Source organism: Cherax quadricarinatus, chromosome 19, assembly GCF_038502225.1.
Source record: "Cherax quadricarinatus isolate ZL_2023a chromosome 19, ASM3850222v1, whole genome shotgun sequence".
Taxonomy (NCBI): domain Eukaryota; kingdom Metazoa; phylum Arthropoda; class Malacostraca; order Decapoda; family Parastacidae; genus Cherax; species Cherax quadricarinatus.
In genome coordinates, this window is record NC_091310.1 from 38,813,273 (window position 1) to 38,832,716 (window position 19,444).

The following is a 19,444-nucleotide window of genomic DNA, read 5'->3' on the forward strand; positions in this document are numbered from 1 at the left end:
TACCTCTGTCCTCCACCAGGCAGTGTTGCCCACCCAAGGGCCACAGTTCCAAGAGTAAGCTATACACCAGGGAAAGTATATTCAAAATAGGCTCTTAAATCTGTAAACATTGTTTGCAATGGATGCAGTAAACAATACCCATGGCTATTTGGCTAAGATTTTATTCAACATTTGTTTACCATTTTTACAATCTTTAAAGCCAGTTGCACATTAGCTTCTGATATTGTTGTTGATGAAATATCTCATCAAAAGGTTAGAACAACACACTAGAAAAAAAAAACTTTAATTGGTGATATTCTTCAGAACATAAAAATGGTAAGAAAGGTATATTCTTATACTCATAAGGAAGCACTAAACCTGCAGAGGTATAATCATCAGATATAAGCATGATGTACATATGCATACTGCACTTTATACTATATGTATGGTACTTTAATTCTAATGTATTGTTTGCTGGCACTGCAAGCCAATAATTGTACCTTCTATGAAAGTAAGAACTTAAGTGTTCATCTTTCAAATATTTTGTCAATCTATGATTTTAAAAAGTGGGAATATTAAAACAATATGAACACAAAACATGTATATTTGTAAAATATTGAAACCTGACTAAGACCCTTTTATATGGAATGCACACAATTTTGTAAGTTTTTGTACAATCATTCCTTATGCTTTCTTTTTTCCTTATCATGCATCTTCTTCTTTTTCTTTTCCTTCTTTCTTTTTTTATGCTTTGTATTACTTTCTGAACTACTGTCTACAGTTTCTGATTTCCTCCTTTTCCGCTTTTCCACAACTGGTGATTTTGATCTCCTTTTTCTTCGTTCAGCTGGTGATCGAGATCTGTTTTTGCTCCGACTTCTCGATCGCTTTTTTTCTTTCTTTCGATCTTTTCTATTTTCCTTTTTTATTCTCTTTTCCCGTTTCATCTGTAAAGCATAATATAAAATAAAAGATTTCCACATTTATCATTCCTTCATGAAACATGCAACGATTTTCTTTTACACTTATAATACCATGAGCTTCATGGAACAAACAGATCACTTACATGCCCAAGTCTAACAAAGGTTAAATTAAACATGAGGAAGTTGCAGATACAAAATAACTTGAGTTATGAATACATATGGTAATACAGCAGGGCCCCTTATACAGTACAGTGGACCCCCGGTTTACGATATTATTTCATTCCAGAAGTATGTTCAGGTGCCATTACTGAACGAATTTGTTCCCATAAGGAATATTGTGAATTAGATTAGTCCATTTCAGACCCCAAACATACATGTACAAATGCACTTACATAAATACACTTACATAATTGGACACATTGGGAGCTGATTGTGAAGTGGGGGTCCACTGTATAAGAAGCTTTCTCCAGTGGGACCACTTATATAATAAACCAAATTAGCTACAAACATCTAATTAACAGAATAAATTACAGGCTTCAACCTGTGATGTGGTAACCAAGAAAATATCCATCATGCAAAACTGCCTTGCCCCCAGCTTGACCTGACTGTTATTAACTAGTAGTTAGCAAGATAGCACACTGGTCATGCAGTTTTATTTCTCAGCTATTTTTTGCAAATAATGCAATGAAATTATACATAAATGACTAATCAGATGTCTCATTCAACACTAATCCTCAAATTATTGTTCTCATTATTATTATTTCTTAAATTTTAATCAACAGGAAGTACTAAGTACACAGGGGTCATGTAGTGCCTAAGGAGTATGAGACATTCAGATTTGATCCAAGGAATGGGAAGAAAAGTCCAACTCCTTGGATCAAATACTCATCACTGGAATCAAGGGAGCCCCCTGGAGTGGATTATTACTATATTCATAGAAAAGTGATTAACTCAAGGATTATGCAGCACCTGGGAAATGGGAGAAAGATGGGGAAGGGGGGGGTGAATCAGGTATGATCCACAGAAGGGACAGGTAGTTACAATTCCTTGAATCAAGAGCTCTTCACCAGAATCAAAGCACATTCCCCTAAAATTTTTATTATTATTTATTTTAATTATTACTTATTCAACAGCCATCTCCTGCCAAGGCAGGGTCAATGAAAGAAATATTATAATTATTATTTTTTTTCATTCAACGAACTGGCCATATCCCACTGAGGCAGGGTGACCTAAATAGAAAAATAAAGGTTTCTCCTTTTAAATTTAGTAATATATACAGGAGAAGGGGTTCCTAGCCCCATGCTCTTGGCATCAGATACAATATAAGGCTCTTGAGAAAGCCACTAATTATGAAAATGCATTTCAGGAAAATTAATCATAAGACTTACTAACTACTAAATTCTAGATCTTAAATAAAATTGAAGTTGGTATAAATTAGGTAAAACATTATAATCATAAGTCCGGTGGGAAGGTTTCAAACGTAGAAGTGATCAATTACAAATTATCATTATTATATTCTTAGGGAAATGCTAAACCCAAAGGGGTCATAAAATGTCTGGGGAATGGGAGGTAATCAGGTCTGATCCAAGAAAGAAGATGGCAGCTGCAATTCCTTGAATCAAGAGATCCTCACCAGCATCACAACCCTACACTCGCTCTCTCCTATTCAAAGTATCTTCCTTCTATAAAAAATTCCTTCAAGTACCAAGAAGAAAGCACTCCAATAAAGCTGCCATGCTTTTATTACCTTTTCTAGCAGTTCTTGCGTGTGGAGTTGTGTCAGAGGTGTTTCATGATCACTTTCTTCTGATGAAGTTGATGAAACATCAAGCACAACATCTTTCTGGGGGTCTACCTGTTACAAACAAATGTTAACTTCATTAATACAGAACGTACTAATCCACCCATGACAATACAACCAGTGCCACTATTTGAATGAACTTATAATTCTAAGAATTAACTAATTTCAGTTCAAGTGCAGTACCAAGTAAACAAAGTACACTTTAAACAGTACAATACAAAATAAGAATGCTTTCAAAATAACAGTTTGCAGAGTCATTCCTAAATAATACAATGCAGTATATTAAACAGAATGCTTAGTTGAAAACTTTTGATTTGTAGTAAATAAATGACTAATGTGCAAAATATGGATGTTATTCAAGACTGAAAAGTAACTGTTCACTAGGAATACAGTAAGCCTAATCTGTACTAATGGCATGCCACAAGGTCGGTCGGTCGGTCTCAGTCTCTCTCTCGGTCTCTCTCGGTCTCTCTCTCTCTCTCTCGGTCTCTCTCTCGGTCTCTCTCTCTCTCTCAGTCTCTCTCTCTCTCGGTCTCTCTCTCTCTCTCTCTCTCTCTCGGTCTCTCTCTCTCTCTCGGTCTCTCTCTCTCTCTCTTGGTCTCTCTCTCTCTCTCTCGGTCTCTCTCTCTCTCTCTCTCTCTCTCTTGGTCTCTCTCTCTCTCTCTCTCGGTCTCTCTCTCTCTCGGTCTCTCTCTCTCTCTCTCGTCAAGAAGAGAAGCAAAATTTAGGCTCTTCAGAAATAATTTAATAGTTGTCTATGGCAGAGCATGATTTTTAAAAAATTATTCAGTATAACACAAATGTATCCAATGTATAAATATACTGTAAACTATCAGACACACTATAAACTTGACTTTTAATAAAAATCCCATCAGCAAAGGCTGATGCAATTTGCAATTGACAAATACATGTATATTACATGAAAAATCTGTTGTATGTTGTTTTCTATGTACAGTATTTATAAGCGAATTGTTAATTTTTTGGTTGAAACGAGATAAAAAAAATGATTAAAAAGAGAAGTTTGATGGGGTATGATAGCATAGGTATTAATGGCATTATGAGCCACCACTGATGACAGGTAAACAGATCTCTATATGAAACCACATAAATGGTATATCAAGGATTAGAGAACAAAACTAGTAATGGGACAGTACCAAAATTTTTGCTGATATCAATACCAACAGTCAATTTTAGCTTGATGTTGATACTGATAGTCAATTTTAGATCAATACTCACTGATAATGATACTTCACACACCCTCCTAAACATGAAAATTTACAGGCATACCTTCACAAAATTTCTGCACTGATATGTAAGATGTCCAGGATATCCACATTTCTTGCAAGCTGCTCTCACATCACCACCTCCAGTTGGACCAATGCGGGCCAATAATCTATCCTCCATGGCTTTGCACTTCTGAAATACAAAAATACAGTATAAATTTTCAACATTAAATTACTGTATTACCACATTGTGACAATTTTACTCATTACAAAGTATAACAGAGTATAACTTTTGCAATAAAAGCAGATATAGTTTCTTAAACTATCCTGGGATTCAACTGTTTCTCAAAGTAAAACAATCGGCAGGATCTTGTTTGAATGCAATAGCAGTGTGAGACATCACAGTTGATGGGGAAGTTACACATCTTAAGCTTAACATGTATATAGCTACATCATAAATAATGAGGAAATAGACTATAATTAATACAGTGGAACCTCAAATATCGAACTTTCTTTGGTCCAGAAGGCTGTTTGAGTGCCTTTACCGAATGAATTTATTCCCATGAGGAATCTGTATAGTCCTTGTGGCTTAGCGCTTCTTTTTGATTATAATAATCCCATGAGGAATAATGTAAATTAGGTTAGTCCATTTCAGACCCTCAAAAGTACACTTATAAAAGCACTTACAGAAATACACTTACATAATTGGTTGTGTTGGGAGCAGTTCAGTTTTTGAGGTTCCACTGTATTGCCATTATTTAATTGATTAATATTGAAATTAGTAAATTATTATACTGATGGGAGGGAAGAACCAATCCCATAGGTATCATAATACCTGGGGGTAAGTAAGTTTATTCAAGTATACACAAATACAGTTATACAGATTATCATACATAGCAGCATGTGTGTAGAGAACCTAGGATATCCCAAAAACAGTCGGAGTGACTTATTTCCATTGGGGTCCTTGTGATAATTATTTATATTTAAAAGTTAAAAGCAATAAAGTTCAACCTAAGGGGAGGTCAGGTTGAATTCCTTTAATGAAAAGCCTCTCACTGGTATTATGGAATCTCCATTACTATTATTACTTTCAATCACGGGAAAGCACTAAACTTATAGGGGGAGCTCTGAGGAATGGAAGGAATTTGGGCTAAAGCCAAGGAAAGGAAGGATATATCCAGTTCCCTGGCACAAGAGCTCCTCACCAGCATCAAGGAGCCCCCTCTGAGGGAAGAAGTCATACAGCACCTAGATGAATGGGAAGTGATCAAGCTCACTCCAAGGAAGGGGAGTTCAGTCTCAATTCCCTGTATCAAGAGTCCCTTATTGGTATTAAGGAACCTCCCTTTAATAGATATAAGTTGATAAAAAATTATAAAAAAAATAGTTTCATATGCAACAGCTGGCAATACTCAGGAAATAGAGAATATGACAATGCATAACCTAGTTGAACTCAACTGATCTAATGCACATGCATTTTCCTTGAAAACAGCTGAAATGCTAAGATGCATTAGCAGAAATGCTTAGATTATATTAGCCACCACCTGGGTAAATTGATCAATAAATATTACCAAGTCTTTTTTTCTTCTTCTTTAAGCCATCACAGATTATGCAGTAGTCTTACTTTCTGGTGTCCTTGGAGAAAGTATTGTTGAAAGCTGGAAGAGAAGTGGAACAGGATTCCAAACAGAAAAGGTGGACCTTCCCACTTAAAATCTAGGCAGAGACTCACGTGCTACAGACTATTCCTATGAATAATAATTAGTATTATTATTGTTTTTAATACACCGGCTATTTCCCACCAAGAAAGGGTGACCCAAAAAAGAAGAAAAACTTTCACCATCATTCACTCAATCACTGTCTTGCCAGAGGAGTGCCAAGAGGTAATCAGAGAGGAGGAGTTTGAGGTAATCAGTCCCTCAGTCTGGAATCGATGTGTTCAGTCCATCACTCTTATAGAAAGTACAGCATATGTTGTAGATTCGCCGGTACAGCGCCCGGTTCAGCTGCACCTCCAAACTGCAATATCCCCCCCTTCCTTCAGAGTGCAGGCACTGTATTTACAAGCTCCGGGACTCAAGCCCTGCTAATCAGTTTCCACTGAATCCCTCCATAAATGTTACCTTGTTCACACTCCAACATGTGAAGTCATAAAAACAAACTGCTTCCACTCACTCTTAATCTAACACACACACACACACACACACACACACACACACACACACACACACACACACACACACACACACACACACACACACACACACACACAGAGGCTAGGATACAGAGTTTAGAAGAGGAACTGAAAAATCTGAAACAGCCTAAAGAACTAAAGAACATTTTGGGATTGACAACAGAGACTGCTACCTCAGTCACAAATAAGGGGACTGTAGGGAAAGAAGGAGCAAAACTGCATGTAGAAGCTCTATCAGAGGAGACTGTAGTAAATGAAAGAGCTAAGTTATATGTGGAGGCCCTAACAGACCACAGCAGAGCCCAGGGAAAGCCGAGAAGGGAAAATAACAGGCCACTGAGCCCAGTACATTAGCTAGTGAAACTGAAGAAAGGAAAGCTGCAATGGAGGAAATCAAATTGAATGAGGGGATACACAGGGATATGCAGTGGGAGAATGAAAGGGTGAGGTCAGTCTTTGTGTATGGGCTCCACGAAGTTGAAGGGGAAACATATGAAGCAAGAAAACAAGGGGAAAAATAAGCAATTGAAAGCATCATGAAAGCAATAGGAGAAGACGACATGACCCAGCTGGAAAATTTTCGGAGAATAGGGGGGTTTGTAAAAAAAAGAACCCGGCCAGTGAAAGTGACCTTCAAGGCAGAATTGACTCGGAACAGGATCCTGCAGGAGAAAGCACGATTAAGGGACATGCCGGCATACAGGAAGGTGTATCTCGACCGCGACAGAACACAAGAAGAAAGGCAGAAACTGAGAGAGATGGTACAAAGGCGAAAGGAGGAAAGAGAGGGGATGGAGAAGACAGACAGGAGATCCCAGACACAGGAAGATCAAATACAGCCTCCCTCACAACTTCCTATAGAATCCTCCCAACCAGGTCAACCCCAGTGCAACCAAGCACTCTAAACCAAAACACCCATGCCACATCCAATGCCCCCACCCACTGCATTACAAACTCCACCCCCACAGCAACCACCCATAGTTCCTTATCAGGTCTCCCACTTCCCCAACCCCAATACACCTCCCAGACCACAGTCTTAGAGAAGAAGCTGAAGGTGTGGTATACATATGCAGATGGAATAACAAATAAGTATGAGGAGTGGCACGAAAGAATCAAGGAGACATCCCCAGACATAATAGCACTCACAGAAACAAAACTCACCAGAATAATAACAGATTCAATCTTTCCATCCGGATATCAAATCCTCAGGAAAGACAGAGGGATTGAACATTAAAATGGTATAAAATACCGACAGGTTGTTAGGTAAGACACATATGCAACAGTTAGGCATCTTTATTTCGAAACGTTTCGCCTACACAGTAGGCTTCTTCAGTCGAGTACAGAAAAGTTGATAGAAGCAGAAGATACTTGAAGACGATGTAATCAGTCCATCACCCTTAAAGTTTTGAGGCTCCATCCTGTCACTTCATCTCCATATTGTTTCATACTATGGAACAATGCTCTTCTCCAGACTGAGGGACTGACCACCTCAAAACTTTAAGGGTGATGGACTGATTACATCGTCTTCAAGTATCTTCTGCTTCTATCAACTTTTCTGTACTCGACTGAAGAAGCCTACTGTGTAGGCGAAACGTTTCGAAATAAAGATACCTAACTGTTGCATATGTGTCTTACCTAACAAAGACAGAGGGAGGAGAGGGGGAGGAGGAGTTGCACTGCTCATTAAAAACAAGTGGGGTTTTGAGAAAATGGAAGGAATGGATGGCACGGGCAAAAGGGGCTACTTAGTAGGAACAATCCAGTCTGAGGGACATAAGATGCTAATTGCAGTAATGTACAACCCACCACAGAACTGCAGGAGGCCAAGAGAAGAATACGATGAGAGCAACAGAGCAATGGTCGACACACTAGCCGAGGTGCCCAGGAGAGCACACATGGGGGAAGCAAAGTTATTAGTTACGGGTGATTTCAATCACAAGGAGATTGAATGGGAAAACCTGGAGCCCCATGGGGGTCCCGAAACATGGAGAGCCAAGATGATGGATGTAGTACTGGAAAACCTCATGCATCAACATGTTAGAGACACTACCAGAGAGAGAAGAGAGGATGAACCAGCAAGACTGGACCTTGTATTCACCTTGAGTAGTTCGGACATTGAAAATGTCATGTATGAAAGGCCCCTGGGAGCTAGTGATCATGTGGTTCTGTGCTTCGACTACATAGTTGAGCTCCAAGTGGAGAGAGTAGCAGGAATAAGGTGGGAAAAACCAAACTACAAAAGGGGGAACTACTCAGGCATGAGGAACTTCCTTCAAGACTCAGTGGGAGAGGGAACTGACAGGAAAACCAGTACAAGAAATGATGGACTATGTGGCAACAAAATGCAAGGAGGCAGAGGAGAGGTTTGTTCCCATGGGAAACAGAAATAATGGGAAGAACAGAACGAGTCCTTGGTTCACCCAAAGGTGTAGGGAGGCAAAAACTAGGTGTACTAGAAAATGAAAAAGGTACAGAAGACAGAGAACTCAGGAAAATAAAGAGATTAGCCGAAGAGCCAGAAACGAATATGCACAGATAAGAAGGGAGGCTCAGCGACAATATGAAAATGACATAGCATCGAAAATCAAGACTGACCCGAAGCTGTTGTACAGCCACATCAGGAGGAAAACAACAGTCAAGAACCAGGTAATCAGACTGAGGAAGGGTGATGGGGAATTCACAAGAAACGACCGAGAGGTATGTCAGGAGCTCAACACGAGATTTAAAGAAGTATTTACAGTGGAAACCAGTAGGACTCCAGGAAATCAGAACAGGGGGGTACTCCAGCAAGTGCTGGATGAGGTACATATAACCAAGGAGGAGGTGAAGAAGCTGCTATGTGAACTTGACACCTCAAAGGCAGTGGGACCAGACAACATCTCTCCATGGGTCCTTAAAGAGGGAGCAGAGATATTGTGTATGCCATTAACAAAGATCTTCAACACATCATTTGAAACTGGGCAACTCCCTGAGGTATGGAAGATGGCAAATGTAGTCCCAATTTTTAAAAAGGAAGACAGACATGAGGCACTAAACTACAGACCTGTACCACTAACGTGTATAGTGTGCAAGGTCATGGAGAAGATCATCAGGAGGAGAGTGGTGGAGCACCTGGAAAGAAACAAGTGTATAATTGACAACCAGCACAGTTTCAGGGAAGGAAAATCCTGTGTCACAAACCTACTAGAGTTTTATGACAAGGTGACAGAAGTAAGACAAGAGAGAGAGGGGTGGATCGACTGCATATTTTTAGACTGCAAGAAGGCCTTCGACACAGTTCCTCACAAGAGGTTACTGCAAAAGCTAGAGGATCAGGCACACATAACAGGAAAGGCACTGCAATGGATCAGAGAATACCTGACAGGGAGGCAACAACGAGTCATGGTATGCGACGAGGTGTCAGAGTGGGCGCCTGTGACAAGCGGGCTTCCACAGGGGTCAGTCCTAGAACCTGTGCTGTTCTTGGTATATGTGAACGACATAACGGAAGGGATAGACTCAGAAGTGTCCTTGTTTGCAGATGATGCGAAGTTAATGAGAAGAATCAAATCAGATGAGGATCAGGCAGGACTACAAGAGACCTGGACAGGCTACAAGCCTGGTCCAGCAACTGGCTCCTTGAATTTAACCCTTCCAAATGCAAAGTCATGAAGATTGGGGAATGGTAAAGAAGACCGCAGACACAATATAGTTTAGATGGCCAAAGACTGCAAACCTCACTCAAGGAAAAAGATCTGGGGGTGAGTATAACACTGAGCATATCTCCTGAGGCGCACATCAATCAGATAACTGCTGCAGCATACGGGCGCCTGGCAAACCTACGGATAGCGTTCCGATACCTCAGTAAGGATTCGTTTAAGACTCTGTATACCATTTACGTCAGGCCCATACTGGAGTATGCAGCACCAGTTTGGAATCCACACCTAGTCAAGCACGTCAAGAAATTAGAGAAAGTGCAAAGGTTTGCAACAAGACTAGTCCCAGAGCTACAGGGATTGTCCTACGAAGAAAGGTTGAGGGAAATCGGCCTGATGACACTGGAGGACAGGAGGGTCAGGGGAGACATGATAATGACATATAAAATACTGCGCGGAATAGACAAGGTGGACAAAGACGGGATGTTCCAGAGAAGGGACACAGACACAAGAGGTCACAATTGGAAGTTGAAGACTCAGATGAATCAAAGGGATGTTAGGAAGTATTTCTTCAGTCGTAGAGTAGTCAGGCCATGGAATAGCCTAGAAAGTGACGTAGTGGAGGCGGGAACCATACATAGTTTTAAGGCGAGGTATGATAGAGCTCATGGGGCAGGGAGAGAGAGGACCTAGTAGCAATCAGTGAAGAGGCGGGGCCAGGAGCTGTGACTCGACCCCTGCAACCACAAATAGGTGAGTACACACACACACACACACACACACACACACACACACACACACATACACACATATATACACACACACATATACACACACACCACCATGTGCTGGACACAGTGCACACAACTGAGGAAGAAATGAAGAGGCTTCTGAGTGAGCTAGATACCTCAAAGGCAATGGAGCCAGATAACATCTCCCCATGGGTATTGAGAGAGGGAGCAGAGGCGCTATGTGTACCCCTAACAACAATATTCAATACATCTATCGAAACAGGGAGATTGCCTGAGGCATGGAAGACAGCAAATGTAGTCCCAATCTTTAAAAAAGGAGACAGACATGAAGCATTAAACTACAGACCAGTGTCACTGACATGTATAGTATGCAAAATCATGGAGAAGATTATCAGGAGAAGAGTGGTGGAACACCTAGAAAGGAATGATCTCATCAACAGCAGCCAACATGGTTTCAGGGACGGGAAATCCTGTGTCACAAACCTACTGCAGTTCTATGATATGGTGACAGCAGTAAGACAAGAGAGAGAGGGGTGGGTGGATTGCATATTCTTGGACTGCAAGAAGGTGTTTGACACAGTTCCACACAAGAGATTGGTGCAAAAACTGGAGGACCAAGCAGGGATAACAGGGAAGGCACTACAATGGATCAGGGAATACTTGTCAGGAAGACAGCAGCGAGTCATGGTACGTGGCGAGGTGTCAGAGTGGGCACCTGTGACCAGCGGGGTCCCACAGGGGTCAGTCCTAGGACCAGTGCTGTTTCTGGTATTTGTGAACGACATGACGGAAGGAATAGACTCTGAGGTGTCCCTGTTTGCAGATGACGTGAAGTTGATGAGAAGAATTCACTCGATCGAAGACCAGGCAGAACTACAAAGGGATCTGGACAGGCTGCAGACCTGGTCCTGCAATTGGCTCCTGGAGTTCAATCCCACCAAGTGCAAAGTCATGAAGATTGGGGAAGGGCAAAGAAGACCGCAGACGGAGTACAGTCTAGGGGGCCGGAGACTACAAACCTCACTCAAGGAAAAAGATCTTGGGGTGAGTATAACACCAGGCACATCTCCTGAAGCGCACATCAACCAAATAACTGCTGCAGCATATGGGCGCCTAGCAAACCTCAGAACAGCATTCTGACATCTTAATAAGGAATCGTTCAGGACCCTGTACACCATGTACGTTAGGCCCATATTGGAGTATGCGGCACCAGTTTGGAACCCACACCTAGCCAAGCACGTAAAGAAACTAGAGAAAGTGCAAAGGTTTGCAACAAGACTAGTCCCAGAGCTAAGAGGTATGTCCTATGAGGAGAGGTTAAGGGAAATCAACCTGACGACACTGGAGGACAGGAGAGATAGGGGGGACATGATAACGACATACAAAATACTGAGAGGAATTGACAAGGTGGACAAAGACAGGATGTTCCAGAGATTGGACACAGTAACAAGGGGACACAGTTGGAAGTTGAAGACACAGATGGATCACAGGGATGTTAGGAAGTATTTCTTCAGCCACAGAGTAGTTAGTAAGTGGAATAGTTTGGGAAGCAATGTAGTGGAGGCAGGATCCATACATAGCTTTAAGCAGAGGTATGATAAAGCTCACGGTTCAGGGAGAGTGACTTAGTAGCGATCAGTGAAGAGGCGGGGCCAGGAGCTCGGACTCGACCCCCGCAACCTCAACTGGGTGAGTACAACTAGGTGAGTACACTCACTCACTCTCTCTCTCTCTTTCTCTGTCTCTGGAAATAAGTCACTTTCACTTTTTTGGAGGTTATCCTAAGTAATTTACACACATTACTATGTACAATTTTAATCACTTAAATTTATATAACTATACTTGTTTGTGCCTGTACCTAAATAAACTTACTTATCTCAGGACCAGGACAGTACCCATTAAGTTTCATTTGCATGCAGGCAAATTTGATGCAGAAAGAAACAAAAATGGGAATCATAGGAATCTGCACCGTAACTTGAGAATGACTCATCTGACAGGTTTCAAATGTTCACCACTGGTGTGGTTTCTTGAACACAAGGTTCACATAGCCATTGGGTGGCATAAGTTCCACTATGCCAGTTCTAGTGAATAAACAGTGATATTCATTTTTATTCAATAACTGAAGAATGCTTCTTCTGACTGACTTTAAAATATTTCTTGTAAGCTTCTTCCAAGTACATTGTAACCTCTGGTCACGAACTCTTCTGAACACGAAGAAATCGGTTCACGACCAAAAATTCACCAAATTTTTGCATCTGGTCACGAACACACAATTGGGTGTCAAACAAACACAGCCGTGCCAATTTTCACATTCCACGGCATTTTTTTTTTTTTTCAATTTTTTCCATTTCCTGTTGTTTGTGTACACCTAACAAAGGCTCTCGTCTTGTAGTCTGTCTCGGTCAGACGTGCATTCATTTGCTGTGAACCCCTTGTGTTGTACGTATTTCCTGTGTTTTTTAATTTACAGTATTTTTTCTTGGTTTATGATATGTTTTTTCTCTGTTATTTAAGGTTATTTCTCTATTAAACTGTGCATTATTTTGTATAATTAAGGATTTTTCAAACTTTGATTATTTTTTCTGTGCTTAAAACTCTTAAAAACAAAGGTTTACAGCGAACGGTTCGTAAGGGGTCTAGAACGGATTCATGCAATGTTAGTTTTCTCTGTTGTTCAAGATTTTCTCAGTGTTATTCAAAGTTTTTACATTTAGTTTACTATTACACTGTGCATTCTATGATATAATTAACTATTTTTGTGTTAAAAATCTTAAAAAAAAAAATAAAAAAAAAAAAAAATAAAAAAAAAAAATATTTACATACAGTTTGTAGGGGGTCTGGAACAGATTAATTGTATTTACACACAATCCAATGGGGAAATTAGGTTCGGGTCACGACCAAATCGGGTCGCGACCCGATGGAAATTTTAAATTTTACTTAAAGTTCCCCCCCCCCCAAAAAAAAATGGAATTGTTAGAATCAGATCAATTACTGAACTAAAGAATGCCTTTCTTGACTGACTTCAAACTTTACCATTGGTGGGCTTTATTAAAACAAAGCTTGTCACACACTATGAGCTGCATAAATTTCAATCTGCCAGTTTTATTAAGTCAGTAGCTTCTAGTTTAATGACTAATGAATAACTCTTCTCATTACTCTTAAGATTCTAAATGCTGGTGCATTTTAATTGGTAACAATTTGCCTTTTTTTCCCCCAATTTCCTCAAATTGATTTTTTAAAATCAAAATTAAATATTTTTTCTTACAGGACTATAGAGAATTTTAAATATAGGAGGGTCTCGCTTATACAGCAGGTTAGCTTATGGGCTACTGCTGTAAAGTGAAAATTGCTGTAAAGTGACTCATTGCCACTTTTTCACTTTCACATGAATATGAAAGCCTGATAACATATTTACACTATCATATATTAAGTGAGCAATATAGCTAGGCCTAAAAATTGCATAGACAGAACACACATTACTTACCTTAAATTATTTTTGTTCTTAGCTTACAATGAGTAGTGAACATATATATTGTAGGAAGTCTGAATAAATGAAGAATGGGTATAACTGAAAATCACTGTATTAGCTAAACGCCGCAGAGCATAGCACTGTAAAGCGGGGCCTGCCTGTACAATGTAAATTAAAAAACTGGAAAAAAAATTATTTTGAGTTTTTATGGCATTTTTAAGTTTAATGATTAGACTTTCCTATTTTTCACAACGTTCTCAACGACTTTTTCATTTACTTTCTCAAAAAAATTTTTTTACTCGAGAACGCCTTGTTCGACTAGTTTCAGATTTTAAGTGCTGGTGTAATGCAGCTTGGACAAGATTCACGCAGGGGAACTACTTGCATACATGGATGCCCTATGCACATTATTACATAAATCATTCCCAAACTTTACTTCTATGTGATAACCAAAGAAAAAGGTTCCTTCTGATTGGCTTCAATATTTTAACTCGTGTATCCTACTTAGCAGGTCGGTATATTTCATAGTGTGTGAGATGCCATTTTGCCACTTTTAATCTTGAAATGGTATAGTATTATTTTACATTGGATTATTTTCCCTTGATGCTAGTGAGGGTCTCTTGAACTGGACTTCATTTTCTGCTTCCTGAATGCCTCCCATTCCACAGGAGCTACATGACCCCTACAGGTTTAGCACTTTACTATGACTTAACCCTTTCACTGTCCAAGCTCTGAAATTAATATTAATTTCAGTGTCCACTTTAAAAACACTTTTCTTCTTAAATGGTAGAGAATCTTTTTCTTAAATAAATGATACCAAAAGTGCAAAATTTTATGGAAAACTTACGGAATTACGCAGGTGCAAAGATAATGGTCTCGGCTCCATTTAAGCATTGGCAATATTGCCCACTTTGAGTCCTATTTTAAGCCAATTTCATTGTTCCATTGACCAAATTCTTAGCAATTTCTCTAGTATGCCTTCTAATCTATTGACTGAGCACAAGAAACTGCCCATTCAACTATTTGAAGTATCCAATAAAGTGCCCAGAAATTGGTAATTTGGCCAATTTTACACAAAATTAAACCAATTTAAAAATAGTCCAAAATAAACAATGTAGACATTCCTGGCATTAAAACAACATTTCCTGTTCATTAGTCACATCCTCAGGCCTCTCCCACATTACACTTGTCTTTCATTTTGAATTCTTAATCACACAAAAAATAGAAGATTTACTCTATTTTTCAGATAAAATATAACCAGGAATGATTATGGTTTACAGCATCCCAATAATTTATTCAGGCCTACTAAAAACCCACAAAACAGACTAGGGGGTGTAGGGGAGTAAATTTATATTAAAAATAACAAGAAGACATAACAGTTAAGTTTAGAAGAATGAGTGTTACTAGTTATTTAAATAACAATACAAATATGATGAGAGAGCTTATGCACATAATATAAGCGAGTTAAAGGAAAGTTGGAAGAAGAATGGACAGAATCGGATGAAAACTGCAGGGTTCAGGTTTTGTGTGACATAGTACAGCCTCTCCTCACTTAGCGACGTACTTAGCCTGGTGGCTAAAGCTCCCGCTTCGCACACGGAGGGCCTGGGTTCGATTCCCGGTGGGTGGAAACATTTCGACACGTTTCCTTACACCTATTGTCCTGTTCACCTAGCAGCAAATAGGTACCTAGGTGTTAGTTGACTGGTATGGGTCGCATCCTGGGGTACAAGATTGAGGACCCCAATGGAAATAAGTTAGACAGTCCTCGATGACGCACTGACTTTCTTGGGTTATCCTGGGTGGCTAACCCTCCGGGGTTAAAAATCTGAACGAAATCTTATCTTATCTCTGACCAGTATTTATACCTGAATAATGTATAGAAAAGCTGATTTCCTCTATTCTCTTTATTTCAATATACAGTGCACTACTGTATAAACATTTAAAAATATACCAGAAATGTTATAAATGGTGCAAAGGTGACATTAAAACAATATCCAAGATGGTTGACACAAACCTACTACCATTACAGTATGCTCCTCAATTAGTGACAAATTCATTTAATGACGTGGTCTTAGGAACGAAGTTCTGTCATTAAGTGGTGGGAGGCTGTATGTAGTTGTCAAGATCACAATAACAGAGGTGTTTTTTAACAATAGCTTTGAAGTGGTTGACAGATAGGAAACCTTTGGAATCTTCAGGTAGTGCATTCTAAATTTTAAAGCCTTTTATATCCATCAAATTTTTACACGGATTGAGTTGATCACAGGGTATATGAGAGAGATTTTTGTGTCTCGTGTTATGCCTATGAGTTCTGTTGCAGCTATCATGGAAGTTTCAGAGCAGGGTTTATATTAGAATTGTATATAGTATAAACTTCTGTGCCAGCCTTCGTCGGGTGTGGACATCTCTCACCTCAGTATCAGTGACAGATTTCCCCCGCTCTCTGTGACACTTGTCCTCATCTACTTTGCCTACCGGACACATTACAGGAGGGGCATCTGTCATTGGCTTAATTTAGTCAGCTTTATTTTTTCGCTCTGCAGATAATTTTTTGATGATTTTGGCAGAAGTCAGTTACTGAACTTAGGTGTGAGTGTGGGCATCTGGCTCTGCTGGGGCTTGGAAATGGGGTTCACCTAATCTAATTGCAAACTTCTAGTTCTTGTTTCTATTTACAAAAAAAACTCCATTCCTTTTTCTTTCGTTGCCCAGCTTTGGGCAACAAATCTTCCCTTTACATCGGGAAGTCAAGCTCAATACGGCGTAAGCTCTCAGTGGCCCTGATAAACCCAACAAACAAACAAACAATATATAGTATACATAGCAGTATGAGTGAATATTATGCATACTAAGTAACTTAAACTTCTGAATTATTATTATAATCAAAAAGTAATGCTAAACCACAAGGGCTATACAGCATTAAACTTCTGAAGACTGGGGGTGTGTGTTGCCTGGCACTAGATTAGGTAATGGTTCATACAGATACTTTTTGCTGAGTTATTGGTTTTAGGTAATTTGCTGTAGATCCCCAAGCACAAATACCAAATCTTCAAATCTTCATTGCTAATTTTCAACTGCATTATCAATTTATGCTGTACTCTGCACTATTCCAATCGCATGCATTGAGGAAAGGGGACTTGGGTAATGAAGCAGCTACCAAAATACATATAGTATTATAGCCAAGGTTTCTACCCAGAAGTCTATATTAAATCTATAGCCTTGGAAAAAAAGACAGCTGGTTGGCAATTAACTGATTTGCCCAAAGGGAAAAAGAGAGCCAAGCACTCACAACTGAAGGACCTGGGTTCATTCCCAGCACAAGTTGAAATAATGTTGCCTCTGTTCACCTAGCAATAAGTAGGTGACTGGTTGTTTGCTGACAGATGTGGGTTGCATCCTGGGTGAGAGGATTAAAGGATCCCAATGGAAATAGATATACTGTACATGCTGTATCAGGATATCCTAGATTAGCAAGCCTCCAGGTTAGTAATTTGGATTAATAATCCATATTATTATTATTATAATAATCAAAGAAATTAATAATGCGTAGGCCTGGTCATAGACCGGGCCGCGGGGGCACTGACCCCCGGAACTATCTCCAGGTAAACTCCTACTACTAATGCCCAACATATTATTACAGTCACAGGGAGGCAATAAACCCGCAGGGGGGTCATACAGCATCTGGGAGAAATGAAAGGCATTCAGACTCGATCCAAGGCACTGGAGCACAGGTTCAATTCCATAGATCAAGAGCCTGTCACTAGCATCAAGGAACCTTCCTTAATGGGGATGTGACCCAAGTAACTCAAGACCTTCACAACAATGAGGACACTCTAGAAATACAAACTCACCATCGAACGTTTTATTTACACAAATAATGCATTTGCACTTAAAATACGGCACTACATATTTATGTTCCTTACAAAAGTTAGTGTTAGGTTTACTTATTATATTATTATAAAAGGGGAAGCACTAAACCCGTAGGATTATACAACGCCTGTGGGGGATGTGGAAGATATTCAGGTTTAATTCAGGGAACTGGAGCACAGATCTAATTCCCTAGATCAAGAGCCTCTCACCATTAACAATGAACCTCCCTTGAGGGGTATGTTAGGTTTAAAGCCTATGGAGTGCACGAAGGTCAACCTAACCATTAATCTCTACACACAGAATTTTGCCTCCAAAACTGGGATTAGACCTGACTGTCAGAATATATACACTGACAACACATCTCTCAGTGTATATACTGACAACACATCTGTGTATATACTGACACAACACATCTCAGTGTATATACTGACACATCTCAGTGTATATACTGACACATCTCAGTGTATATACTGACACAACACATCTCTCAGTGTATACTGACACAACACATCTCTCAGTGTATATACTGACACAACACATCTCTCAGTATATATACTGACACAACACATCTCTCAGTGTATATACTGACACAACACATCTCTCAGTGTATATACTGACACAACACATCTCTCAGTGTATATACTGACAACACATCTCTCAGTGTACTGACACAACACATCTCTCAGTATATATACTGACACAACACATCTCTCAGTGTATATACTGACACAACACATCTCTCAGTGTATATACTGACACAACACATCTCTCAGTGTATACTGACACAACACATCTCTCAGTGTATACTGACACAACACATCTCTCAGTGTATATACTGACACAACACATCTCTCAGTATATATACTGACACAACACATCTCTCAGTGTATATACTGACACAACACATCTCTCAGTGTATATACTGACAACACATCTCTCAGTATATATACTGACACAACACATCTCTCAGTGTATATACTGACACATCTCAGTGTATACACTGACACAACACATCCCTCAGTTTACATACACTGAGAGAATACTCTTCCCGGTGTATATACCACGTCATACCAGTAATAAGGTTTTACCTCTGATGAAACACTTGGTAAACAATATTTTGAAAACTTTCCACAGAAATTTCGAGAAAGACATCACTAAACAAATGGTCACTTGGGACCTCACAATATTCCAGCTTCACATCATAGATGACGCTGTAATACCTGATCATAAATAAGACACTTGTACAACACTTGGGGAATCTTTATTCTGGAAACATTTCTCTAGGCAGTGGTTTATTCAATCCAGTGTTGAACAATGGTGGAAGATGAGGAGAAGCTTATTTATTTGCAAAGCTTACAGTGTATGGTGTACATGTTATGAAATATTAATTACAAAGAAGGCCACTAGTATGTCTAGGCATTTAGGGCAGACTAATACTAATTCTTACTCTGTATTGACACAGGTTGTGGAGCAGTACATTTTAATGTATATTATTGCATAATGATATAAAAGTTGGGTAACTGAAGTAATTAACATTAATTAGATTTATAATAGTGAGGTAGTACAACACATAACAATATTACAATTAGTAAATT

General features: G+C 39.5%; 1 protein-coding gene across 5 annotated transcripts; it reads right to left on the reverse strand.

Annotated features, from left to right (window-relative positions):
• Positions 1-567: 567 nt before the first annotated feature.
• On the reverse strand, positions 568-19,075 carry LOC128688132 (protein SREK1IP1-like). 5 transcript variants are annotated; one of them, XM_070086686.1, is made up of 4 exons: positions 18,938-19,075; positions 3,991-4,119; positions 2,650-2,757; positions 568-926 (listed from the first exon to the last, which is right to left on the reverse strand). In XM_070086686.1, exons 2-4 carry the CDS (start codon positions 4,105-4,107, stop codon positions 657-659), a joined length of 495 nt encoding a protein of 164 aa, XP_069942787.1. In that variant the 5' UTR covers positions 4,108-4,119; positions 18,938-19,075; the 3' UTR covers positions 568-656. The 5 variants fall into 5 exon arrangements, with proteins under 5 accessions (XP_069942787.1, XP_069942785.1, XP_053631816.2 ...); XM_070086684.1 differs by having other exon boundaries at positions 18,921-19,042; XM_053775841.2 differs by having other exon boundaries at positions 18,880-18,949.
• Between the last annotated feature and the right edge of the window lie 369 nt (positions 19,076-19,444).

What these genes read in the sequence shown, in the direction of transcription:
- LOC128688132 (XM_070086684.1), bottom strand. Translation starts at nt 19,001, where the DNA reads ATGTCTTTCTCGAAATTTCTGTGGAAAGTTTTCAAAATATTGTTTACC. An exon ending in AGTGCAGAAATTTTGTGAAG is followed by an intron (nt 2,758 to 3,990) that starts GTATGCCTGTAA and finishes TGTTTGTAACAG; the next exon opens with GTAGACCCCCAGAAAGATGT. An exon ending in CGCAAGAACTGCTAGAAAAG is followed by an intron (nt 927 to 2,649) that starts GTAATAAAAGCA and finishes TATGCTTTACAG; the next exon opens with ATGAAACGGGAAAAGAGAAT.